The sequence below is a fragment of the Mercenaria mercenaria genome, chromosome 14 (assembly GCF_021730395.1).
Source record: "Mercenaria mercenaria strain notata chromosome 14, MADL_Memer_1, whole genome shotgun sequence".
Classification (NCBI taxonomy): Eukaryota; Metazoa; Mollusca; class Bivalvia; order Venerida; family Veneridae; genus Mercenaria; species Mercenaria mercenaria.
The window spans coordinates 74,360,636-74,387,217 of record NC_069374.1 but is presented as its reverse complement, the minus strand read 5'-3'; the positions used below and the strand labels follow the sequence as shown (position 1 = coordinate 74,387,217).

Sequence of the window (26,582 nt, the reverse complement as noted above, 5' to 3'; positions counted from 1 at the left end):
TGAACATTGTCATTAATCAGTCAGGTAGTTGTAGTGTTGTTTTAGAACATAGAAATAATCTCTTCTATAACAGACAGAATGGTTGCTTTTTTGTTGCCGTTGCTGGTAAGTTTTTATTTACTTTTTGTTGTGATAAATCACTTACAGATCCTGTTTATGGCATATAACTGCTTGCATGGCTTATCGTAGTGTGCAATGGTGACAAGAAATGTGGCTTATTGTAACGTGGAATGCTGACTAGAATATACACTTACCACGAAGAAGCCTTTCCTTTTAAACTACCTTGAATTAAATTTTGCTCTTTTCACCGAAAAAGGTTTGTCAACTATATCTCGATTCCCTGATATTTCAATACCATAATTATACAATTCAGGTGTAACGCTTCATTTTCTAACGGCTTACTGCCAAAAACCTACATGAAATATTTTATATATGTAACAGGCTGAAAAGAATTCAGGCCTGGCCGGGAATCGAACCCAGGACTTCTCACACCTAAGGCGGACACTGTATCACGTCGCTAAAAGCTAGCTCAATAGCAAGGAAGTATAAGTGCACTGTTTTACTCACCCTACTTCATATATGGTGTACTGTTTTGACCGTCCACAACTATGTTGAACTTGAAACAACGGTGGAACGATACTACATTTAGTAGGATATTGAAAAATCGAAACGACGAACTATGATGGTAAATAGTCGAAACCACGAAACTATGAATCGCCGCTCTAAAGGAACACAGTATTTATGCCAGAATACGATGATAAATTTTATCATTACATGGTCCTTATATAAATCGACGGTCCGTCGTGTGTGCTATATGACCGGACTATATATTTAACACTGGCTAGTAACTTAAAAAAATAAGAAAATTAAACTGAAAATTAATTTCTGATTAGGCGATATTGTTTGATTCATTTATTGGCTCGTTTTTCTGTCAAGCACTGTGTAGTTGATATTTGACAATTAATTCTTAAACAAAACAGTAACGTCTATACATATACCTTTCACTGTGTACTGATGACGGCTGTCTATATTGCTTATTCTGTGTTTGTTTTGTAGGTTATGGTGATAACCACATCACGTGCCTCCTCACGATGTCAATCAAGTAAGTTCCTCGTGCATGTAGTTCTCCTGATTCTCCTTGAGCCAGCTCGAATTTTCAAAACAATTGAATTTACAGCTAGAATTTAATGTGAAACTAACTTTTGAAACAGCTGAATTTCAACAGGCAGGTATTGAATTTAGAGCCAGCTTGAATATCGCAATTCAAAATTTTAAAATGCAGATTGACTAGAAATTCATGCTAACTCGAAATATTTGAATTTCAATCTTCCTGTTGGCTCTGATTTCAATTTTACCTCGGAAATTTTTTTTGGTGTTTCTTTTGATTTTGATTTCGATCTCCGAGTTTGCTCGACATTCAATGTCAGGGAAATTCAACGTCATCCTTTCAAAAATTTGAAGTTCGATCTTCTAACTTGCCAAAGATATGCCGCCTCAAAATTAACTTTTAATTTCTTTCTTCTTACACGCTCGAAATTAAATTCAGCTCGAATTATCCATTTTCGGCAGACTCGACGTCAATACTGGCTCGAATTTAACGGTGAAAAATTTAGTTTCGAGCTTTGAACTAGCGAACTCAAAATTCTTCTCTTTAAGAATTTTAATTTCGATCCTCAAGCTGTTTAAAATTGACTATTGACTGTAAACAAAATCAAGTTATGGAGCGTCCACTAATTTCTAGATCCGTGAACGGGTGATAAGAAATCAGTCTTTACCGCTAGGGAACTTAAATTCCCTAAGAATTTACGGAAACAGTCGAGAATGTCCATTCATGTGCCAGACCCCTTTGGTTTAACTGATAGTCATTGTGAAAGTACACATATCCCATCGATTTTTCGCACGAGTGGAAATATTTTATATAGCGAAAAGAAAGAGTCCGTACTTTATTTCAATTTATGGAAAAATGTTATAGGTATTTTAGCTTTGCAAACGATGTGATAATATTCAATATATTGCCCTTTATAGAATATTAAAGATTCAAAATGAATACACAATAAAATAAACTTTTTTTTGCGTATCTATCTATCTACAATTAGATACTTAGTAAAATACGGATAATTTGCTGAAATGAATAATTTTTTATTACTTGCTTTTTAAGACCATTGCAAACGATTTATTTAATATTGTTTCATATTAACTTCAGTTTTCTAGGTGAAAAAGAAAATGGTCTTTTTTAAACGTTTTGTAAATGAGTATAAGTACTTTTTCGTTATCGGACTGGGTGCAAAACGTTTAAAGTGTTTCAGCCCAAAACAACCTCACTATTCTGATAGGCCAGCAAGGATGATAATAGGGCAAATAAATAGGTATTTTGGTATATCTAGTAGGCATGACAGATAACCAATACGACCAATAGCTAATTGTGTTGGCATATCTAGAAAAATATAGGCATGGCAGATAAACAATACGACCAATAGCTAATTGTGTTGGCATATCTAGAAAAATATAGGCATGACAGATAAACAATACGACCAATAGCTAATTGTGTTGGCATATCTAGAAAAATATAGGCATGACAGATAAACAACACGACCAATAGCTAATTGTGTTGGCATATCTAGAAAAATATAGGCATGACAGATAAACAACACGACCAATAGCTAATTGTATTGGCATATCTAGAAAAATATAGGCATGACAGATAAACAATACGGCCAATAGCTAATTGTGTTGGCATATCTAGAAGAATATAAGCATGACAGATAAATAATACGACCAATAACTAATTGTGTTGGCATATCTAGAAAAAATATAGGCATGACAGATAAACAATACGGCCAATAGCTAATTATGTTGGCATATTAGAAGAATACACAATACGGCAACTAGCTATGCATGTTAACATATCTAGAAGAATGCACAATACGCGGCATCTAGCTAGGTATGTCGACATATCTGGAAAGAATTACGAATATACAATACGGTAAATAGATATCAACATTAATTAAAGACACCATTCTGAAGTGCTATTAAACAGTCATGTGGTTATTGCACTTGTTTGCTTTTCGGATCAAAATATCAGAAACCTTGTTTAAATAGTTTCATAGATACAAGTTAAACATTATAGCTTTTCTTGAAACTTTGCCTCATGTTGTTGATCATCATTGATCAGCAAGGTATTCTTACTTATATAAGACATGGTAAAACATGTACTGCAAAACGAGTCACCAATATATAAACAAGAGGGTCATGATGACCCTGGATCTAAAATATTAAGAAAGTCAGTAGGTCACATTCACGGTCAATGAAATTCAGTTTTACGATTTGTGTGCAAAACTGTGTATGTCATCAAAATTTCAAGGCTATATCTTAAAAAACAAGAAAGTGGGTCAGTAGGCCAAGCTTACAGTCAAGTGACATCATATTACTTGGGGTCATCAAGTAATTATAATTAAACAGTCTTGGAAATAGGATCAGATGATTTTTAAGTATTTTTCCTATATAAGTCACATAATAATTAAGTGACCCCAGGGCGGGGCCTCTTTTAACCCCAGGGGCATAATTTGAACAATTTTATTAGAGGACTTCTAGACAATGCATCTTACCAAATATCAAAAGCCTAGGTCTTATGGTTTCAGACAAGAAGCTTTTTAAAGCTTTTTCCTTTATAAGTCTATGTAAAATTTTGGATCCCCGGGGCGGGGCCATATTTGACCCTAGGGGGATAATTTGAACAATCTTGGTAGAGTACCACTAGATGATGCTACATACCAAATATCAAAGCCCTAGGCCATGTGGTTTTGTACAAGAAGATTTTCAAAGTTTTCCCTAAATAAGTCTATATAAACCAAGTGACCCCCGGGGCGGGGCCATATTTGACCATAGGGAGACAATTTGAACAATTTTAGTAGAAGACTACTAGATGATGCTACACACCAGATATCAAAGCCCTAGGCCCTGTGGTTTTGGACAAGAAGATTTTTCAATTTTTTCCTTTCGGTTGCCATGGCAACCAGAGTTCTACATGGAATTCAATTCTTTGAACAATTTTGAAAGGGAGCCGCCCAAGGATCATTCCTGTGAAGTTTGGTGTAATGTTGCCCAGTGGTTTTCAAAAAGAAGATTTTTTTTAGAAATTGTTGACGCACGACGCACGACATGACGCATGACTGACGACGGACATCAAGCGGTCACAATGACAGGTGAGCTAAAAACAGGCACGTACGCCATATGCTTTACAATTCGAAGGGGAGTTTGTTGATACTGCAACAGATGCTTTATTATAGGCTGGCCACAGACGGCTAAGGGGAATATATCGCAATTGTTTGTTGTATGCCAAATTGCATTCATATTTGACATAAGCGTTATTCGTATTACAATATGGTGTTAAAGGTTTGGTAGTTTGTTTTATTAAACGACTCCTTATTTAAAATCGCCGGGCAATAGCTTATTCAATTGACCGGTCTATAGTTCAACCCAGGTTTGCTGTGCTAAAGTCAATAAGTGCATATTCTTACGTCTTTTAGCCGTAACAAATCAAAGAGCATAGCATTTTATGACGAAAAATCCCAAATGCCTGTGGTGGGATTCGAACCCGGGTCGCTCGGGTGCTTGTCAAATGCTCTAATTACTGAGGCAAAAAGTCGATTTCCTGACGCAGTTTTCAGAGATTGGCTTTAAACGTGCAAGCTTTGCGTATGGTTCCTAAGGATGATGATTATAATGGAGAAGCTAGAACTTTCAGGCGTGTAGTACGTAACAGGCAAGGTGGTAATAGCGGCGAACCTGATGTTGAAGTCATGGAGACGGTCTCTTCGGGGGGTCAGTCACAATATAGAAGGTTTTAAATCAAAGTTAAATAATTTTGACATTCTGGAATTTTTGAAAAGTCATGACGTCATTGGTATTCAAGAAACATGGGAGCTTGAATCAGATTATTGTGAACAATATTTTCCTGAATATAATGTGTATTCCTGTAGTGCTAAAAAATCAAATGCTGGTGGAAGGCATATGGGCGGTGTTACTGTCTTAATTAAAAGCGATATGACATCTTTTATAAAACGAATGGTTTACTTTTGGTGTTATGCTGTTGTTTGATAAAACATTACTGTCCACAGATAGAGGTGTTCTTTATGTTTCTTTATATACCACCAGAAAATTCTCTGTTTTATGATAATAAGGATATGACGGGGTTACAAGAACTGGAGGATTGTATTATTACAAATCAGTTACTTGATACAGAATTGTTGTTAAATGGTGACTTTAATGCCTGAACTTCTAACGCTTTAGACTATGTTACATGTTCTGTCAATATACCAGAATTAACGGAATTAAGAGATATTATTGACAGTGAGGTAGTTATTGTAAGGTCTTCGTCTGACACCAAGATGAATTAATTCGGTCATGAGCTTATAGAATTTTGTAAAGTGTATTCCTGTATTAAAGCAAACGGTCGTTTTGGTGTGCACCCAGAGAATAATGGCTATACATTCGTTAATGGTAATGGCTGTAGTACTACTGACTATTTTATAACATCTAAATGTTTGTTTGAACTCATTCAACAGTTCCAGATTTCACCGAATTACGGAGAGTTATCATATGCCTATAAGTCTAATTTTGATGCTAGACGACAGTAATATTGATATAAACGTTAGTGTAGGCAAATTGGCAACGGTTATAGTAGATAGCAGTGCTAGATTTCAAAAATTAAGAAGGCCGATTATTCGTAAAGAAAATAAACTATGGTTTGACAGTGATTGTAAAGCCGCAAAATTACAGAGTAGAAAAGCTTTAAACAAGTTTCGGTCCAGCCGATATGAAAATAATTTGAACGACTATATAAATAGCAAACATGTTATAAAAATATGTGTAGACGGAAACGTTACTTATATAATAAAAAATATGTGTCTAAAATGTTATCTGCTGTAAATAATTCAAAGATGTTTTGGCGTGAGTTGAAGAAATTGACAGATAAACCCAAATCGCAACCAAATATATCTTTGAACAGCTGGTTTGAACATTTTAGCAACTTGTTTGCAGCGAATGTTGCTGATGACAATATTGATTATGAACAGGACGATAGAGATATTGATATGAATATGAATATCGATGAGATCGAGGACTTAGTGTTCAATTCTAGTATAACAGATGACGAGATTGTAAATACTGTAAAGTCTTTAAATATACACAAGGCATCTGGTGGTAACCTTATTCCACAGCATATAGTTTATGGTGTAAATGTATTATTACCTTTTATACGAAAATTGTTTAACAGATTATTTACAAAAGACTAATTTCCAGATGAGTGGGCCAAATCAATAATTATTCCGCTGCATAAGAAGGGAAGTGTTAGCAATCCAAATAACTACAGGGGTATTGCATTGTTAGATATTTTAAGTAAAGTCTACATATCTATAATTACCAAAAGGTTAATTTTCTATGTAGAAGCGTAAAGCAGAATATCAGAATGCCAAGCTGGATTTAGAGCTGGTTATTGTACAGTTGATAACGCCTTTATACTGTATTCTATTGTTAACAAATATTTAAGTGTAAAAGGAAAATCGATATACGTAGCTTTCATTGACTTTCAGGAAGCCTTTGATTCGGTTGACCGGTCAATATTATATGATGTTTTAAAAAAACAATTGTGTTCAATGTCATTTATACAAGGCTATACAATCCATTTATGTGTCTGTTAAAGCATGTGTTAGAACACAACAATGTTTTACCAGTATATTTTCATGCCCTGTTGGACTACGTCATGGGTGTAACTTGAGTCCCATCTTGTTTGCCGTGTTTATAAACGAATTGTATACTTTGTTATGTCAAAACAATACTAGAGGCATCCAGTTATTTCCTGATACTATGGAAATATTCCTACTTAGTTCGCAGATGATATTGCTCTTCTAGCAGATACTGTGGTAGGGCTACAAAGGCAATTAAATATTTTAGAAACCTTTTGTAATACAAGGAAACTTACAGTAAATATTTCTAAAACAAAAGTACTAGTCTTTAAGCGAGGTGGACGATTAGCGAGGAGAGAACGTTGGTCCTTTGGTAATAACGTGTTAGATACTGTGAATGGTTTTACCGATGTTGGCATATATTTTTCTAACAGACTGTCTTTGTACAAATGTTTTTTAATTCTCTACAAAATTTGCAATGTTAACCTTATAAAATGTTCTTTAAAATATTTGATACAAAAGTTGCGGCTGTGTTACTATATGGTTCAGAACTATGGGGACTAAAATATATGCGATGTGTCGAATCAATATAGGTATATGCGTGTAAACGCTTTTTTAAAGTGATCAGAAGTGCATGTAACGTTGCTGTTCTTGGGGACGTTCATAGGTTCCCCATGTATATATACTCAGCTAACCGTTGTATCAAATATTGGATACGTTTGCTAACTTTGCCTAGAAACAGATATATCAAATTGTGCTATGAAACGCTTTTATGTTATGATAATTTAGGTTATATGAATTGGGTTACAGATGTAAAACAATATTTATATACTAACGGAGTTGGATATATTTGGGATCGCCAAGAAGTCGCTAACCCACGCTATTTTCTGTTTCAATTTGAACAAAGGTTGAAAGACCAATATGTTCAAAACTGGAGGACTAGATGCAATGAAAGTAGTAAACTTTGTCACCATATACATTTTAAACTTATGTACAATGTTTAGAAGTATGTTACTGTTGTAGATATAGCTAAATTTCGATCCTGTATGGCAAATTTTCGCATTTTTTCACATAATCTCATGATTGAAAAAGGTAGACATATTGGTTTAGATAGAGAACATCGTGACTGTCCAAATTGTGAAGCTGTTATTGAAGACGAATTTCATTTTGTACTTATATGTCAGTAGTATAAAAAATGAGGGTTCTGGCACAGTTTGACCTCATTTTGGCCCTAACCCTTAACCTAAATTGACCAATACCAGCAAACTAAAACAAACACAGGTTTTTACAAAGTACTGTGAAAACCTTCGGTAAATTGTAATTAAACACTTCTGCCAAACTTCTGCCAAATTTCTGCCACGAAGGCAGCAATGTGTCAGTGTTTGCCACTTTGGCAAAATTTTGGCAAAACTTTGACAATGTTATTTATACGGCTACTAAACGCTAGCGCCACCACCAAATTGTGGTGATAAGGAAAAGAGCTATCGACATTTCCGTGGTGCAGCTATCGCCCGTCTCTACTTGAAAACACATAAATTTACATTTTATCTTGTATTTTTATTGATAGAATTTTTTTCGAAAATCGGAGAATGTTGTTCCGTGTAACGAAACTTTCACTACAAGTTGGCGGTAATTTCATTAAAATATTATGCAAATTGTGGTGCCAGGAGCTTTTCTCCCGAATCTGACAGTGGCATATTTTCATATCGGCCAGTATTTGGAACACCATTCCGATGAATGGACACACTGTAAGAACATACCTGCGCATGCAAATGGTGTAGAAATAAATTACACGTATTCCCATACACCAAAGAATTACGAAAAACACAGTAAAAAGTTAAAACACGACTATTTTTTAAAGTGATGGCGCTATCACTCAAGTAATGGCGCTATACAGTAGTGGTGGCGCTGTTGTATATGATTAGTGGCTAATATATTCAATTTTAATATATGAAAATGTCTGTCTGCAAGCCACGGAAATTTCTACAATAATCGATGTTATCAGCCTATCCCATACTATACCCAAAATACGTTACTTAAAAAAAAATACATGTAGTAACCTCTACATGATCGCAAAATAATCTACATGTATAACATTATGGAAACTTTCATAAAGGTAAATAAACTATAATCGTGTTTTTCCTTCCTTAATAACATAATTCCTTGCAGGAAAATTATCAATTAGAGAATATTAGTGTTTGTTTTGTTCCGGATGCGTCAGCAGTTCGTATTATTGAATGCCTAAACAGCGCCGCCACTACTGTATAGCGCCATCACTAGAGTTATAGCGCCACCACTTTTAAAAATCCTGGTAAATTTCTTCTAACCGAGATTCTATTATTTATGGTGTGTGCGTATATAATTATTTATCATTTCTACACAATTTGCATGCACAGGAATGTTCTTGCAGTGTGCCTATTCATCGGAATGGTGTTCGAATACTGGCCGATATGAAAATGTGCCACTGTCAGATTCGGGAGAAAAGCTCCTGACACCACAATTTGCATATTATTTTAATGAAATTACAGCCAACTTGTAGTAAAAGTGTTGTTACACTGAACTACATTCTCCAGTTTTCGAAAAAAGTTCTATCAATAAAAATATAAGATAAAATATAAATTTTACTCACGTGTTTACAAGTAGAAACGGGCGATAGCTGCACCACGGAAATGTCGATAGCTCTTTTCATTATCACCACAATTTGGTGGTGGCGCTAGCGTTTAGTAGCCGTGTATTTAATATATTTAAATTTGATAAAACACTTATATTTAAATTTCTGCCAAATTTCTGCCACTAAGGCAGCAATGTGTCAGTGTCTGCCACTTTGGCAAACTTTTGGCAGGTTGTTTTAATTGATAAAGTGTAAAGGTATCGGTTTTTTTTTCAATTAGTAACTACATTATTAGTCTTTAAATAATTTTAAATACATATAATATAAATGAGTTTACAGAATAAAATATATTGTTTGAAAGAAAGAAAATTTACTGATAATATACTTCCAATTTCAGAATAGCGCGCCGATTCAGTGTTCGCATCATACACATTTAGTCACTGACTGATATCAATTTTCTTATCGTGAGTGGCTAATTTTGTAACCGTCATTTACATAAACTCCGCCCAAGACGCGAGTCAAGTTAAACTGAAAAGTCTGCCATAAATGTATTTATGGTTTTTAAAACGGATGATATTACAGTTTTTAGCCGTATCTCACTCAAACTCAATTTCAAAACAAACATTTTATGTGCACCTCTAGCCTGGCTCCCTGGCTGCATGGTTATTTTTTATATAAATACTGCAAGCAAAATAAGAAAATCTTAAGCCTCTAAAATAGCACATTTTATCTGATGGCTGAACCTATGAATGGAGCCAGGGGCAATAAAAAATGTCAATGTAGAAACAACCTGCTGGAGTTACTTCCCTCTTAATGAATAAACTTATATATGTGTAAATAAGAACAAACATAGGGACAGGAGCCAGTCTACGTGCACTCGGACTGATTACATTATGTCTGTAAAACCAGGAATCCCTGGTAAAACTGAACTTATCAATGATTCAACTTCCGGTCATGTAGCCGTTGTACATGAAGTTAAAAACCTTAAGTGCTTGGCTCCTTCATTTGGCTTTAATAGCAAATTGAAACTTGATTCGGAATTCATGACTAAATAAGTCTCCTTGCCAAGAAACTTGCTCACGACGGAAATTTATTTTCTTGGGTTTAACGCCAGATTTCAACAGTTCTTTTTTGATGTTGGGTAGTTAGCATCTCTCCTGGGAAGAACCAGTACTAGACTCTCGTCTCCATAAGAAACTGCCAACTTTCTCACATAAAGAAATATGGTCGGTAGGAAGGCTCGAACCCATGCCCCACCCCAATCTGACAGCTTAGTTTTATCTCTACTTTTTCCGTTTGACTTAGTACATGTATTCATGACATCGCATACCACATGTCCTCTGCATTCAGTAATAATTTGACGGATTTCTATGAAATAATGTATATTTTTTCATATTGAAAACTTTTCCAATGCAATTCTAATCTATGTCTATCCTTTGCTTTGGTATTTTATAGATTATGTCGTAAATACAAAATAAATTCTATAGAACTTACGTGTCTCAAAAGATTTTTTGATTTAAAACTGTGATAGGAAAATTGCACCTCTGTGTTTACAGCGTTTGTAAAAGGCGATCTTGCTTACACTTTGCCTGCCAAAAATACTAGTTTTAACGATCTTACCATCTGACCATGATATCCATTTAATCAGAATCACAAGTGCTTTTGTTAGTTTAAAATCATAACTATAATTTTCCTATCGTAAGCTTGTCTGCCTTCGACAATTCTCCGCGTCAAACTTGGAAAGATTGAAATAAACATCATCAAGGCAACCTAAATTAACCCGCTGGAAGACTGGATGTAGTAATCAGACTCAGACGGAGGTATAATTATAATGACCACATCCTTTGCATTTTTACCGACAATCGGATTACATCGTATCGTAGGAAAGGAAATACGTATTAGTTTTTTAAAAAATGGCTGCGTGTTTATCTGCACCATTTAGTAATTTTTGAAGCAAAAATGAAAATAAAACAAATGCCAAGACTGTACGCGATTTACACGGTCGAAATCAGCGCGCGTTGCGCTCTTTACAGAATTGTCCGATACACATGTGTAGAAGAAAGGAATTACTGATGTGCTATAATATAACAGTGACCTGAAAGCAAGTTCAATAGAGTGACATCAGTCATAATTGGCGCGCTAAAATAGCAATCAACATGACATTTGGACTGGACAATGAAGCTTTTTAATACAAAATCTAGTGCATGGTCTTAGGTTTCTATTCTCTGTGTAACAAGAAAGAAATGCAACAAGCTGCGCTCTTAACCTTTACCCTGCTAAATTTCTATAATGAACTTGTCTATCTTTCAAGTTGGACAGTACCATTAACTGTTAAAAGGGGCGCTTACTAAAAAGATACTGACTGAATGGCGAACAGTACAGACCATGATCAGACTGCACGGACGTGCAGGCAGATCTTGGTCTGCACTGGTCGCAAAGGCAAAAGCACATGCCACAATTTGTCTAAAGGTTGAAATAGAAGAAAGACATTATACATACATGTATTAGGTATTACCAGACGTTCACGATTCAAGGGACAAAACTTTCAGTTGTAAAAGATACTGCATGTAGTTTTAAATAAATATTGCCGAGTTTGTTTTCTCACAACTGAAAGCAAAACATGGGTAAACGAACCTTATAATTCAATGTGGAAGACAACATCGATAACAAGCGGTATTTTTCGCGTTTGAAAAAAAATCCATGACCGACATCTGTGGATATAATACGGAGACTAGATACATCGATTAAAAATAAATACATGAAACCAGCTGTGTGTTGTATTTCGTCGAGAACTGCTATAAATACAAATTATACACATCAATATCGATCTTCAGACAGCTCAGATCTATATTAAATGTAAATAGTTTTAAGTGTATATGCTGCGTATGCATACATGCACATGCACGTATATATTGTAATGATTATGCAGGATTATCCTGAAATAAACTCCCATAATATTTCACTTTTGTAACTAACACTTGCTTTCCACTGCGACCGATAGAAAAATACGTAGAAGCGTCATCAAATTACCCTCTCACCGATCACTGGAGTGACAGCTACGTCATTTACTACCTGCGTTTGATGTAAACGCCCATTCGGCGAGCTTTTCTGAAATTAGCAGTAAATCCTCATTATGTTACAGCAAAATACGAGAAAAAATGATAATGGCTACCTGTTCATCTTGTGGAAGAATGAAATCAAAGTTTGTTAAAAGTACAGGAGGTAATTTAGATATTTATAAAGCAATGCTACCTTTATTACCTAAGAAAGGTTTAACACTCCCAGGATATAACTATTGCGGGCCAGGAAATCCTTTAGATAATGGACCTCCTGTTAATGAACCGGACGCAGTATGCATGGACCATGACTTTTGCTATGACAGTGGTGTAAAAAAAGGTATATGTGACAAGCAAATGCTTTCCAACTTAAATAACACTCAATCAAAAACATTTGGAGAAAAGATTCAAAACATTTAGTTGTTAAACCAGCAATCAAAACGAAATACAAACTTGGACTCGGAAAAAAGTCAAAAAACGGGAAAAGGGGATAGAGCATCTGCTTGGACGTAAGTCCTTGGGAGCTGAAAGCTCACTCAAAAAGACCCCCGAAATAACATGGAGTGACGAATTAGCTAAAGAATTACATAAACCAATTAAACGAACATTTTCGAAACGAAGAGTGATAGTTAGTGATATTGATGATACTTGGTCTGCTGATTTAGTTGATATGCAAGGTTTTTCAAAATATAATAAAGGTGTAAAGTTTTTATTAACCGTTATTGACGTGTTTAGCAAATATGCTTGGGTAATTTCATTAAAGAATAAAACTGGAGAATCTGTTACTGAAGCATTTGAAAAAGTAATTTTTGGAGCTTCAGACGGAGCTTTAGCTCCTCTTCACGCTCGGCCTAAAGGTAGAACACTAACAAATTTATGGGTAGATGAAGGAAAAGAATTTTATAGTAAAAAGTTTGAATCATTTTTTTATAAAAATAAGATTAACATGTATCATACATTTAATGAAGGAAAAGCTGTAGTAATCGAAAGATTTAATAGAAGTTTAAAAAGAATAATGTGGAAATATTTTACAGCAAATAATACTTACACTTATTTAGATAATTTACAGAAAATGGTTGATAAATATAACAAAACAAAACATTCTAGTATAAAAATGATACCAACTGAAGCCAGTAAAAACTTAAAAAGGTACTGTTTACTTTAATTTATATAGTAATATAAAGATACCAAAGAGTAAACCAAAGTTTAAAATTGGTGATAGAGTTCGCTTAAGCAAACTTAAACGGCATTTTGAAAAAGTATATACACCAAACTGGACAGAGGAAATATTTATAATTTATAGAATTAATAATACAAATCCAAGAACATATTCTATAAAAGATTTGAATAATGAAATAATACAGGGTTCATTTTATGAGCAAGAACTTTTATATACTAAACAAGAGGTTTTTAGAATAGAAAAAATTATTAGAAGAGACTATAAGGAAAAACAAGCTTTAGTAAAGTGGAAAGGTTATAGTGAAAAATTTAATAGTTGGGTTCCATTTAGTGAATTAGAAGAAATTTAAATTAAAAAAATATATTATATAAATGAGTAATGAAAATCTAATTTCTAATGAAATAGAAACAATAGATCAATTAATTATTCACTTGACTAAACTTGCTGCTGCTTACAAAAAAAGTTATAGTTTTGTGGAAGAGTAAATACAGGATTACAAATTACAGCGGGTATCTTTGGTTGCTCGGCTGCATTAGCACTTGTTCCAGCTATACCTATATTTGTAGCAGTTGCTGGCGCTGTTCCATCAGTGATTACAATATTTATTAACAGACTAAAAGTTGAGGACAAGAAAAATATTTTGAAATTACATCATAAAAAAATAAAACAACTAATAACAAAAGCACGAATTGGAAAAGTAAATAAAGAAGATGAGAAAAAAGTTATTCAGGATATTTTTTACAATACTGTTAGAAATGCAGAAAGAAAAAAAACTATTCAATGCCTCTTGAAATGCATATGAAGGAATTTAAACTTAACGGATATAGAAATAAAAAAGAAGAAGAGTCATATTAAATTTAGATTGCTGAATTTATTTTACGTGCGTTTTTTAAAGATTTTTTTCTATAAGTATATTATATAAATGGTTAATAGAAAGGTAGATGATGACATTTCAGTAAAACTATCTTGTACTTTAGGAAGAATATGGAATGAAGGAAGAATACAAGAAATAAATTCATATCAAAAAGTAAGGGAAAATAAAAACGTTATTCAATCAAAGCTTAATCAATTAACCAGTGAAAATTTTAAAAATAAAGTAATTGATAGATTGAAAAATGTTATAGATCCTTATATTTTTGAAAAGAATATAAATTTATTTGAATGGGATTGTGGTTGTTTAATGCCAGTACCTTCGGCAGTGCCTTTAGCAGAAGAGCAAAATAATGTAAGATTATGTGATTGCCCAAGACCAAATAATCATCGAAACAATCCTAAAAAGATAATTGCCACCGATTGTGACACTAATGAAGAAAAAATATATAGAAGCACTTACGCAGCATCTAAAGACCTTGATATTATTTCTGGGTTAATAAAAATGTGATGTGAAGGGAAAAACCGAGTAAGAAGCGGAATATCAAAAACTAATAGAAAAAGATATAAATTTAAATATTTTATTTCTACTTAAACTTTATTTTTTAATTTTTTGCTTAAAGATTTTTTCCAAATTTAATATGTAGATGGTTGTAAGAGAAACTGAGAGGTCTTCAAAGCGGTATTTTAAGAAATTTGAAATTGAAATTGAATATAGAAATGATCCAAAAACAATTATATTTAACTATAGAAGACTCATTTGATATTCTTGAATCTGAACTTGAGACTTTAAAAGGTATAAAAATAAATGCTGTTTTATAAATAACTTTTGCAAAATTAGTAAAACAGATACAATATATAAATCAGCTTATTTTCAATCAAAGGCTTTAATTATTATTAATACAAACGAGATAAATGACACTTTACGTCAAGCTTTTGATGAAATAATAAATAGAATTGGTAATTGGATTTCAGAAGGAAGTGGCTGGAGAACAGAGTCAGTTGACGCTCATTATATAAATAGATATAAATATAATCCATTAGCTGCTTCAAGTTATTTAGAATTACCAAGGCAATTGCAGAATCCAATGAAAGGATTGATAAATATAAAGAATGATGATAATAAATTTTTAGATGGTGCCATTTAGCTTATAAATTTCCTGTTAAAGAAAACCCTCAAAGAGTTTCAAATTACAAAAAGTATTTTAAAAAAACTCAATTATAAAGGAATAGAATTTCCTGTAACATTAAATCAAATACCTAAAATAGAAACTCAGAATGATATTTCATTGAATATGTTTGGTTATGAAGATAATAATGTTTATCCATTCTACATTTCAAAATATCAATATAAAGAACACTGTGACATGTTGTTAATCAGTAATAACAAAAAACAAAAACAAAACAACATTATGTTTGGATAAAAGACTTTAATAGATTAATGTTTAACAAAACAAAATGTAAAAATAAAAAACATTTCAGCAAATTATGTTTACAATGTTTTTCACAAGAAAGAATATTAAATGAACATATTCCAAATTGTTTAGCTATTAATGGTGTTCAAGCTGTAAAAATGCCACTGCCTTACCCTTGCATGATCGTAAGAGGCGACTAATAGGGTCTTAACATTTGGTTTTGCAGTAACTCTGTGATTCCAGCAGGTGTGCAAATTTTGATTCCATACCTCATGTTTTTATTTCGATGTGAATGAGATGTGGAACCAAAATTTGTAGTCCTGTTTGGCGCCATATAACCTATACTGTGTTGGTGCGCCGTAGAACCAAAATAAATAAATAAATTCTTTGTTTTTTAATTCCAATTTAACATCTCCTATATCTAATTTAATTGCAACTATAAGATTAATTAAAATGCAATTTTGTTTGATTGTTACATTATTACCATTTTGAAATAAACCAGGACTAGCATTACCAACTTTCCATTGAAATAAGCCAGCAACATCTTCTGTTGCAGATGTTAAAAACAAAAGAGGTTTTCTTACTATTTGCCTTTCTATTTCACTTACTTTTTCATTTATACTATTGAATATTCCCATTATATAAAATGGAAATAAATGGAAATAAATCAATTAACTAAATAAAATCTAACATAACTTCCTGGTTCTATAGTAAATTTAGCATCATGTTTAAATAAATCTGGATAAATATTAAACCACGTTCCTTTGCTTAAATTGATTTCAATATTTTTCTTGAAAACAAATGTATTTTTAACCTCAGGTGTTATATACTCATGTCCGTTTGTGTGATCATCTCGCCATGTAAAATAAAAATGATTTAATTATTTACCAGAGTATTCAATGATAATATTTATTTCAATTATGTAATCCCCATCTTCTTTGATTTCAAATACTTTAACTTTTTTAATAAAACTTTTATAATCTGTAATCTTATTAACACGTATTCCAAATAATACAAAAACATCTAGGGTATTTGTCACTTTTTGTTGTAACTGTTTATCTTCAATATTATATATTCCTTGATTAAGAATCGTTACATGTAGTTGTCTGCTATTGTAATGTTCAAAAAGAAATACATCACGTTTTACATTTTCTATTTCTTCTTCTATTGCTTTATATTTATTTTCATGTTCAAGAATTACTTCAGCCAAATTATCAACTTGTTTTGTTGTAGCAACTTCAGAAGCAGACAAATTGTCAATAGTATTTTTTGTTCTAGCTAATCGTGTTTCTTGTTTTAAAAAAGCATTTCTTACTTTTGTAATTTCTTTTGCATTAGTGGAAATTGCTTCAGCATTAGAGGTAATAAATTCTCCTTGTTTAACTGAATTTTCAACTACAATGTCCAGACCATTTTTATTTTTTTCAATTTTAGCATTAAATTCATTAATATCTTTTTGAAATATTTCTGTAAGTTTAAGTAAGTCCGCGTACTTTAAATTATGACGTACGCCGATATTACTTATCCAGTTTTAAAGTTGTTTCTTCAAATTTTCTAAGTTAGAATTTAAGTTAGAATTAAACTCTTTATAAGGTTATCTAATGCTGTGTCATGATCATCACCTCTTTGAGAAACTGCCTTTTTCTAATTCTTCAATATTCTTTACTTTTGCTTCGAGTGTCTGGTTAATACTTTTGTTGTCTTCAAGATTAAAGTCTTCTATTACACTTTGAATTTTTTTAAACACAAACCGCCTTGAAACTGCGTCACTGGGTTTATCTGGATTTCCTAGGTTGATTATTCCATTACCTCCCATATCTAATGGTCTGTTTATTGTGCTATCAAGTTCCTTATTTTTATGAAGATATGAGTCCATGTCCTTTTTAAGCTTTTTGAATCGTTTTCTAGTGGCATAATCAATAAATCAATATCAACTTTAACTTTACTTATACTGTCGGGTTCACTTATTTGTTATACATCATTAAAAACTCCCATTATATAATTATTATATAATTCCCGTCAAGTCTTATTAAAGCTTCCTTGGTTTGTCAACATAATTTCATAAGAAATCATATTTTTGTTTTGTTGCATTAGCAAAAGAATCACGATTTATATTTTGCTCATTACAAATCATATCATTTTCCTTTTTACCTGGACTTTCAAACAAGATATAGTGTAAACAGTTAATTCGGATATCTTTTGGTGTTTTATAGTAAAACAGAGAAAAGTGGAAACTTCACAGGTCGCTCAACACGACAAAAACGAAAATGTTTCAGGCTCGGTTTGGTTGAGCCTGTTCATGGACGGTAGTGGAAATGCATGCTACCGTCCACGCCCTCTAGCTCCGGGTTGAGCAGAACTCAATATTTACCGTGCTAATAGTACAAAAAGCAATTTAGAGACAACCGCAGATGTATTCAAACGGCGGTGAACATGGAACCTTCAATGATACACGTGTTGAGGCGTGTAATTCCACGAAGAGCGGCGTTTGGTCCCCAGATAAAGTAAAGAGTTTGCCCCAAACGAGAAAACAATGGGCAGAACTAAACAAACTGGAATTTAGGAAGGGGATCTGAGGTTATGGAGCCTGCGTATCACAGGAACTTTCAAAAGACAAAATTAAAAAGCAGGCACCACAATAATGAGAGAAAAAATAAGAAAAGCTACTGGTCGAGAAATGTATAGTGAAATTTATAAACCAATTACAGAAGGAATAGAAAGTCAAAAAGAAGAATTGTCAAGTCAGTTAAAAGCATTGCCCGGAATCAAAGAGCAATTAGAGTCACTCGGTGATGAAATGAAAGATATACAAACATATCAAGGTTTACCACAGCTGTTCCAAGAACCACAACCAGTTACATGGCCTCCTGAAGAACTGTTGAGGGAATATAAAAAATACAAGGAAGGGAAAATTACAGAAATATGCAAAGAACCTACTGAAGAAGTTGAAAAAACACTGGAAGATTATGAAAAAGAATTGGGGGCAAGGCCAAAAAAAATTAAAGTTAATTTTAATAAAGATGTTTAGATGAAAAATATAATACACCACAAGAAGTGTTTGACTATTTTCACAGCAAATCTAAAGATCCAGATGAAAAAATGACTAGGGAAGAAGTAGAGAATACCATAGAAAATGCAACGGATGATATTATAAGTTTGGGTAATAAATCTGGTGCAATAACCAGAACGAAAAACCCCACAGATCTCGATCTGAAGCAACAGAAAGCAATTATAGCTAAGTCGGATAATTTAAAAGAATATAGAAAAACGCTCCATAAAATTCTTGATGAAGAAAAATATGTGGGAGAAGAATATGCGGGAAAGGGAATAAAACATCACAAGCGAAAACAAAGTTTTCTTAAAAAACCAAAAGTTCTAAATCCATATAAAGTTTCACCAAATGGACAATATGGTAATTTATTGATTGATCATAATAAACTTTACGGTCAAAACAAATTGATTGCAAAGGATCAAAGAAGAAAAGAAGTTATTAACGTTAACGTAGATAACGACCTAATTGATTTGATTAATAAAAGATATAACAAGAATAAAACACATTCAATACTTTCTAGGAAAATATTTAAAGAATTAACAGAAAAATCAGGATTACCTATCAATAAAAGATCTATGAAATTTAAAAAAGTAATTAGGGGACAAGGTTATGACGTTTGTCCATGTAATCCAGAAGAACTGGTTAATGACTTAGAACTTATTTGTGGTTCAATTGATGCTGGAAATAATAATGAAGAACTGAAAAATGAAGGTATTAGCATAATTGAAAAACTATTATAAATAAATAAATTGTTACCAGAACAACATGAAATGTTATATAAAAAATATTTTTCTTGAATATATAAATGGAACAAAAAATAGTGTTAAGTTCTGAAGCTGTTAGAAACGATAATAAAGATACTCCAAGCGATTTTACAGTCAGATTCAGCCGTTCCTTAATTTTAGATAAAAATAAAACTTATGCTGTTGGTTTGGATAGTATTAACACTATGACTTACGCTTGGCATAATATTAGTGATGAATACGATAATAAAAGAATTCGTTATAATAATGGTAAGGAATGGAAAGATATCATATTTACAAATGGTTCTTACAGTTATACGGACATTAATGATTATATCAGGGAAACACTAATAAGCATTGGTGATTTTGAATTTGATAAATCAGACATTGCCCCAATAAGTTTGGAATTTGATTTAAGTAGTTTTAAAATCCTAATTTCAATTCATGATAATTTTATATTGGATTTGGGAATATCAAATTTTCATACATTGCTTGGATTTGAGAAAAAAAGCTTTGAGAAATACCGAATGGGGAACTACGACACCAAATATAACTAACTCTGTGGATACAATTTACATTCATTGTGATCTTATTGATAATTCACTTGTTGATGTTAATTTTAGTGATATTATCTATGCTTTAAGTACTGCAGAATTAACAAGAGCTTATCCATTTATAAAAGAGCCAAACAGAGTCGGATATTCTGAAATTAATAAAAAAGTTATAAATTCAATAAGAATATATGTTACATATGTATTTGGTAGAATAATTATTTTTAATGGAGTTGAAACAAGTTTTACACGAATTTTAAAAGAAATATAATATATAATGTACAAAAACGTCTATGATAAAAAATAAAGGAATATCTATTTATGTTGATGCTCAAACGGGAGAAGAATTTATACAAGGTTCAGGTATATTTGACACTTTAACAAAATTGTTTTCATCTTCTGTTCATGTTCAGTTGGTAGTGCTGGAAAAAAAGCTCTGGAAACTGCAGGAAAAACTGCGCTTGAAAGTGGAACAAAAAAGATTGGAACGGAAGTTGGAAATTAAGCTGCTAATAAAATTGCAGAAAAAATTAAATTTAAAAAAAAACCTGTAACGCCTGTTGTGCAAGCAACCCCTGTTAGTAATTTAATTGCTAAGGAATTACAAAAAACAAATTCAAATAATGATGAGGATATTGATATAAGAATAAATAAATTATTGTCAGGATCTGGAGTGGACCTTGGTCCCCTGATGTCTGCGGCAGCTTCAGCTCAGCGTAAACATATTAACAGATTAATTTATAAAAAATAAAATAATATATAATATACACGTTTAGAACAAAACAGTATTGTGAAAGATACGAACTAACTCCTATTCAATTAGATACGCCTTTAATATCTGCCCTGGGAAATAATGTTAAACAACAAAAAAGTGGATATCACTTTACAATTAATGATAGAAGTTCATATTTTGATTGGTTTAATGGTTATTTTGAAGTAAGTTTTAAAGTTAATAAACTTGCTAATGGTAATAATTATGCTGATGGAGATCAAATTGCTTTAATAATAATACAGCTTCAATAATTGACCAGCTAATAGTTTAACAAAATGGTAAAAATTGTCTATGATTGTAATAAGTTATATAAGGTAATAAATGTAAAACATTTAGTTGAACTATCTAGGGATTATGCAGAATCAACTGGAACAAATGAATTTATTTATTTAGATAATACCGCTAGTGCTGAAAGCAGGGATGACCAAGCCGGATTTAATAAAGGTTTTGCTTCTAGAAAGGGATTAATCCAGGGTGGTAATAATGTAAATGCAAAAATTCCATTAAATAATTATTCATTTTTTTCAGGGTTTGGAACAAAACATATTACCCCCAAGCCAAATCCAAATAACACTCCAATAAACAAATGATGATGAATTGATTTATAGAGTTAATGCTGCCGATGCAGGTAGGGTAATTGTAACTAAGTTAATTTTGTGGGTTCCACGTTTAATTTTTAATGAATTTGGACTTAATTTAATTTCTGAAAGATATACGAAAGCAACATGGAAATACCTCCGAGAAATGATAACACAGTCGACAGATACACAACAGAATAATATAACTTTTAGAATAACAGCTGGTGTAACAAAACCCGAACATGTGTTTGTTTATTTACAACGACCTGATAAAAGTAATTCACAAGAACATAATCCACATTTATTAGATACATTTAAAATTAATGCAGCAAATGATAATTGTAGGTTGGAATCTTGTCGTCTTGAAGTTGGTAATGGTGTGGTTTTTTTCATCCCGAAACGGAATATACAAGTATAGCAGGAATTTATGATGATGTTCTTAATTATTCTTATAAACAAATTAATAAAAATACTGGAGGTCTTTTAAATTTATCAAATTTTAAAAAATTGTTCGGATTTGTTCATTTTAAGTTAGAATTTAAAAAGGAAGGAATTGCAGAAGATCCTAAGCATATTACATTAACAGTTAAATTAGATATTCCATAAGCAGCTAATATCAATGTTTACGCAATTGTATTGTATGAAGGAACAGTTGAAATAAATACTATTAGAAATGAACTTGTTTTTGTTTAAATAAAATATATATAAAATATATAATGGCATCAAATTATATTGAATATAAAGTTAATTTAACAGATGGACAAAAGAAAAAATAACAATAACAAAATTCCACATACTTTTAGATTAAAATATGAACAATTACGTGGAAACTTTCCTTTACTTTTAACAAAAACACAGATTAATCAAATTGAAAAGTCTATTAGGAATAAGAAGGTATTAGAAATTACAATTTCAAAAAAAAAATTGTCCAGTCAAGGTCAAAATGGCGGATTTTTGGGAGCTTTGGCTGGTCTGTTAGGCCGAACAGTACTTCCGGTAGCTGCAAAAATATTCCAAAAATATTAGGACCGTTAGGCGTCGGAGCTTTGTTCGGTCTTGCCAGTACTGGTGTTAGTAAAATACTTGGAAATGGTATGATTTCGGTAGCTAATGATAAAAGAAATATGAGATCACCATATCTTACACCTAATCAAAGAAAACAATTAAAGGGAACTGTTGTAATAAAACTAACTCAGAAACAAAAACAAGATGGTGGATTTTCAGATATGCTGGCTGCTAGTCTCGGAATACCTTTGATTACATCTCTGTTAAGTGGTAAGGGACAAGGTCAGGGTATACAGATTGATTCTCAACGAAGACCTTACAGACGAATTCCTATAGTAAAAAAAAAATAAATAAATTTATAAACAAACCTATTTCAAACTTTCAAATTGAACAATGGGTAAAACAGTTAAAAATTAAAAACTTTAGGGGTGTATTTAGTAGAAATAATTTACCAAAAACAAAAGGACCAAAGACGAAGTCTTCGGAAAGTTACACTTTACCAAAGGTTGAATGCGGAATTATAAATTTGGACGACTCTGTTGGATCCGGAACACACTGGGTATGTTATGTAAATAAAATATACTTTGACCCATTCGGTTTACCACCACCAAAAGAAGTAATCAAATATATACCTGGAGTAAAGTATAGCAGCATACAATATCAAAACAAAACAAGTGTATTGTGTGGTTATTATTGTTTATTTTTCATAAAAATGTTGCAAGATGGTATAAACATTTATGATTTATCGTACAAAATACTAAAAGTTAACAATCAAAAAGCAAATGAACAAATAATTATACATTATTTTAATAAAAAAGGTTAAAAACTATTGTAAATTGTTTTTCAGTATGAGTTTAAAAACTAATAATGTAGTTACTAATTGAAAATAAAACCAATACCTTTGCACTTTATCAATTAAAACAACCTGCCAAAGTTTTGCCAAAGTGGCAGAAAATAGAGAGTTTGAGATTTCAAACTTCACCTTCCCCTTCAACGTCTCTCATATATATTTTGGGTAAAACGTCACCGATATGCGTGTATTTTATTTATATCACACGTTGCTACTAAGCTATTTAAGTTTTCCATGTAATATCCCGTAAGCCTAAGACTTCTCTTTATTACTATGCGGAATAAAAAGCTTAGTTTCAGGATTTCTGCTTATTAAGTTATTTGATTATCCATATATATAATTAGACTAAATTTGATGCGAAACACTATCAATAGGTATAAGAATAATGAAGTTTTGTATGGCTATTGATTTTAACTAAATACATTGAACTGAACCTGGAAGTATGAAGTTATCAACTGATTTTGAGAAACTTTGAGATTTTGTTCAAACTTTAACTTCTACGGCATATTTGTGTCCCCAGGCGGTATCTATTATACCAGATGGGCCTTTTTGTCGTATGAAGTGAAGTTTTGAACGTCCGAAGATGTGATATCACGAAAGTCGAAACTTCATTCTTTTTACATCTACTCTGTCCATATACTCGGCATCAAAGACTGAAATCTGGATGGAGGCACATGGCATGACAGTCATTTTACTTGAAAAATAAATAGTTAAGCGCGATTATCATTTGGTGGAACATTTTATTTTCACATCCAAATAAAATCAATCTGTTTCTGTCGGACACTTAATACGACAAATGCGTTTTAATTATAAACATAAAATGGTACTAGTAAGACGGAAAATTCTTCTGAAGTATCAGACAATTTCAGATCTATGATATCATGATGAGAGACGTTTCCTGCTAGCCGTATGGGATAACTCCATTCTTTAAATGCACGGAACCAGAGCCTGGCAGAGGGACATTGTGGGTTAATTCCCCCTTTGATTCTTACATTTTACAAAGAAAGTCGGTCTTGAAACTCGGTGTGACCCTACCCTACCCTATCCCCCTCCCCCCCCCCCTGAAATGGGTGACCCCCTCTTTAATGTCGGTGTCCCTCTAACCAAAATTCCTGGATCGGCAGATGCTTTACTTACAAAATAGTATATTAAAATCATATTGTGCTGTCTGAGAGTCTGGCATTATACAGAGTCATACAGAGTGTCATTATCACGTTGATCATTATAGGTTATTAACTTTGTATGTGGATATATGCACGAGTTCTGCAGCGGTAATATTGCGCGACTTTATGAGCGCAATATTGTCCGCGAAAGAACGAGTGCATATATCCACATACAAAGTTGATAACCTTTTTATTACATATCCACTATCAAATGATTAATTTATATCTAAATTATCGTTCTGTCACGAAAGACAGGAAAAAATACGGAAAAAGTCTCCGAAAACGCAATAAACAAATCAAACTGACGCGCATTAATATTTTCCGCGAAAATGACGTCAACTTTTTGTCACAACGTGCGCGTGGACGCCATGGACGTCACGCGATTCTTTCCATAACAACGTTAAGAAAACATTCCACGTCCTTTATTAGTCCAACTCATGACGTAATTATAACTTTCATTACATGTCAGTCTGATAAATTACTACGTGTCAGTATCTAATAGGTCAGATTAATCAAAGTGTAAAAGTAAACAAAATGTTGCATAAATTACAAATTAAACAAACACACAATAGCAACAAAAATCTAAAGAAACGAGATCCGCAATGGACGGACCGTCAGGGGAGGTAACTAGAGTCACGGATTGGGACTAGTCCGATATGAAAGCGTTCAACGTCAAGATATGGAAAAATATTGCACGATCGCGGTCCATTGAAACCCAATGGAAAATAATTTTAGGTATGTAATAATCATTTTTATTTCCTCTCATGTATGATTGACAATCGTGCATTGTATACTGACTATACTGACATAATTTTATATAAAATCTAAATGTTTGGAGCAACACTAACGAGTTTTTATATTGTTCACATTGTTTTATCGCTTTATTTTTTGTTTGTTAGTTTGTTTTGTTTGTTTTTTTTCTTTCTTTTTTTTTTTGATAATCGCTCTAATATCCATGCGATGATTATATTAATTGAAATGTTTTTTATTTAATTTTCATTTTTTTCATTTTTAAAACCTCTTGTAAAATTCCTGCCCTTTCGGACAATTGGTATCAAAATGCACGAAAAAAAACGATCATAATTACGGATAAAATGAATGGGCGGATAAAAAAAAAGTAAGGTTCATTCTAATGTTTGAAATCTCAAGGAATTTTAATCGAACTTCATCTTCATACGTTAACTTCGCAAGAGACGTTGACGGGGAAGGCGAAGGTTGAAATCTCAAACTCTCTACTGACACATTGCTGCCTTCGTGACGTGACAGAAATTTGGCAGAAATTTAAATATAAGTGTTTTATCAAATTTAAATACATTAGATAACCTTGCCAAATATTGCCAAAATCTTGCCAAAGTGGCAGACACTGACACATTGCTGCCTTCGTGGCAGAAATTTGGCAGAAGTTTGGCAGAAGTGTTTAATTACAATTTACCGAAGGTTTTGACAGTATTTTGTGTTTTTTTTTTAGTTTGCTGGTATTGGTCAGTTTAGGTTAAGGGTTAGGGCCAAACTGAGGTCAAACTGTGCCAGAACCCTCATTTCTTATACTACTTATGTCCTTTGTATTCAAGTATTCGGTCATTATACATTCCATACCACTTTGTTAACAATGCTACAATACAAAAATTTTATGATCTAATGTCAACAGAAAGTGATGAAATTATTAGAAACCTGGCAATGTATATATATTATGCTTTTAAAGAAAGAAGTCGGCTAGTTTCAGACTTTACTTGAACATGTATTTGGTAACAGGTACCAAAATATACTGACATGTGTTTACTGTATAATACATAATTGACAAGTACCTTATAATATTATTATGTAATAGTAAATGACCTTTGCTTCACACATGTAATTAGATGTTATATGTTCTGTATTTCTCTTGTGTATGGGCCGGAGGCCTTATTATGCAATAAAGAATGAATTGAATGCGTAAGCGACCGTAACACTTCCCATCTTCAAAGAAGTCATCATCTATGATGACGTGTAAGCCATCTTGGCATAGAAAGTGGCATTTTCGGCACGCGATCAAGTCTGTATCCCGGACGAGCCC

General features: G+C 32.5%; 1 protein-coding gene across 1 annotated transcript in view; it reads left to right on the top strand.

Moving 5' to 3' along the window:
- Window positions 1-26,582, top strand: part of LOC123526938 (uncharacterized) — a 35,010-nt gene continuing 8,428 nt past the window's right edge. Inside the window, exons 1-2 of the mRNA XM_053523911.1 lie at window positions 1-105; window positions 1,057-1,102. Coding sequence (XP_053379886.1) covers window positions 79-105; window positions 1,057-1,102 — 73 coding nt within the window. The 5' untranslated portion in view covers window positions 1-78. The remainder of the gene's footprint in view (window positions 106-1,056; window positions 1,103-26,582) is intronic.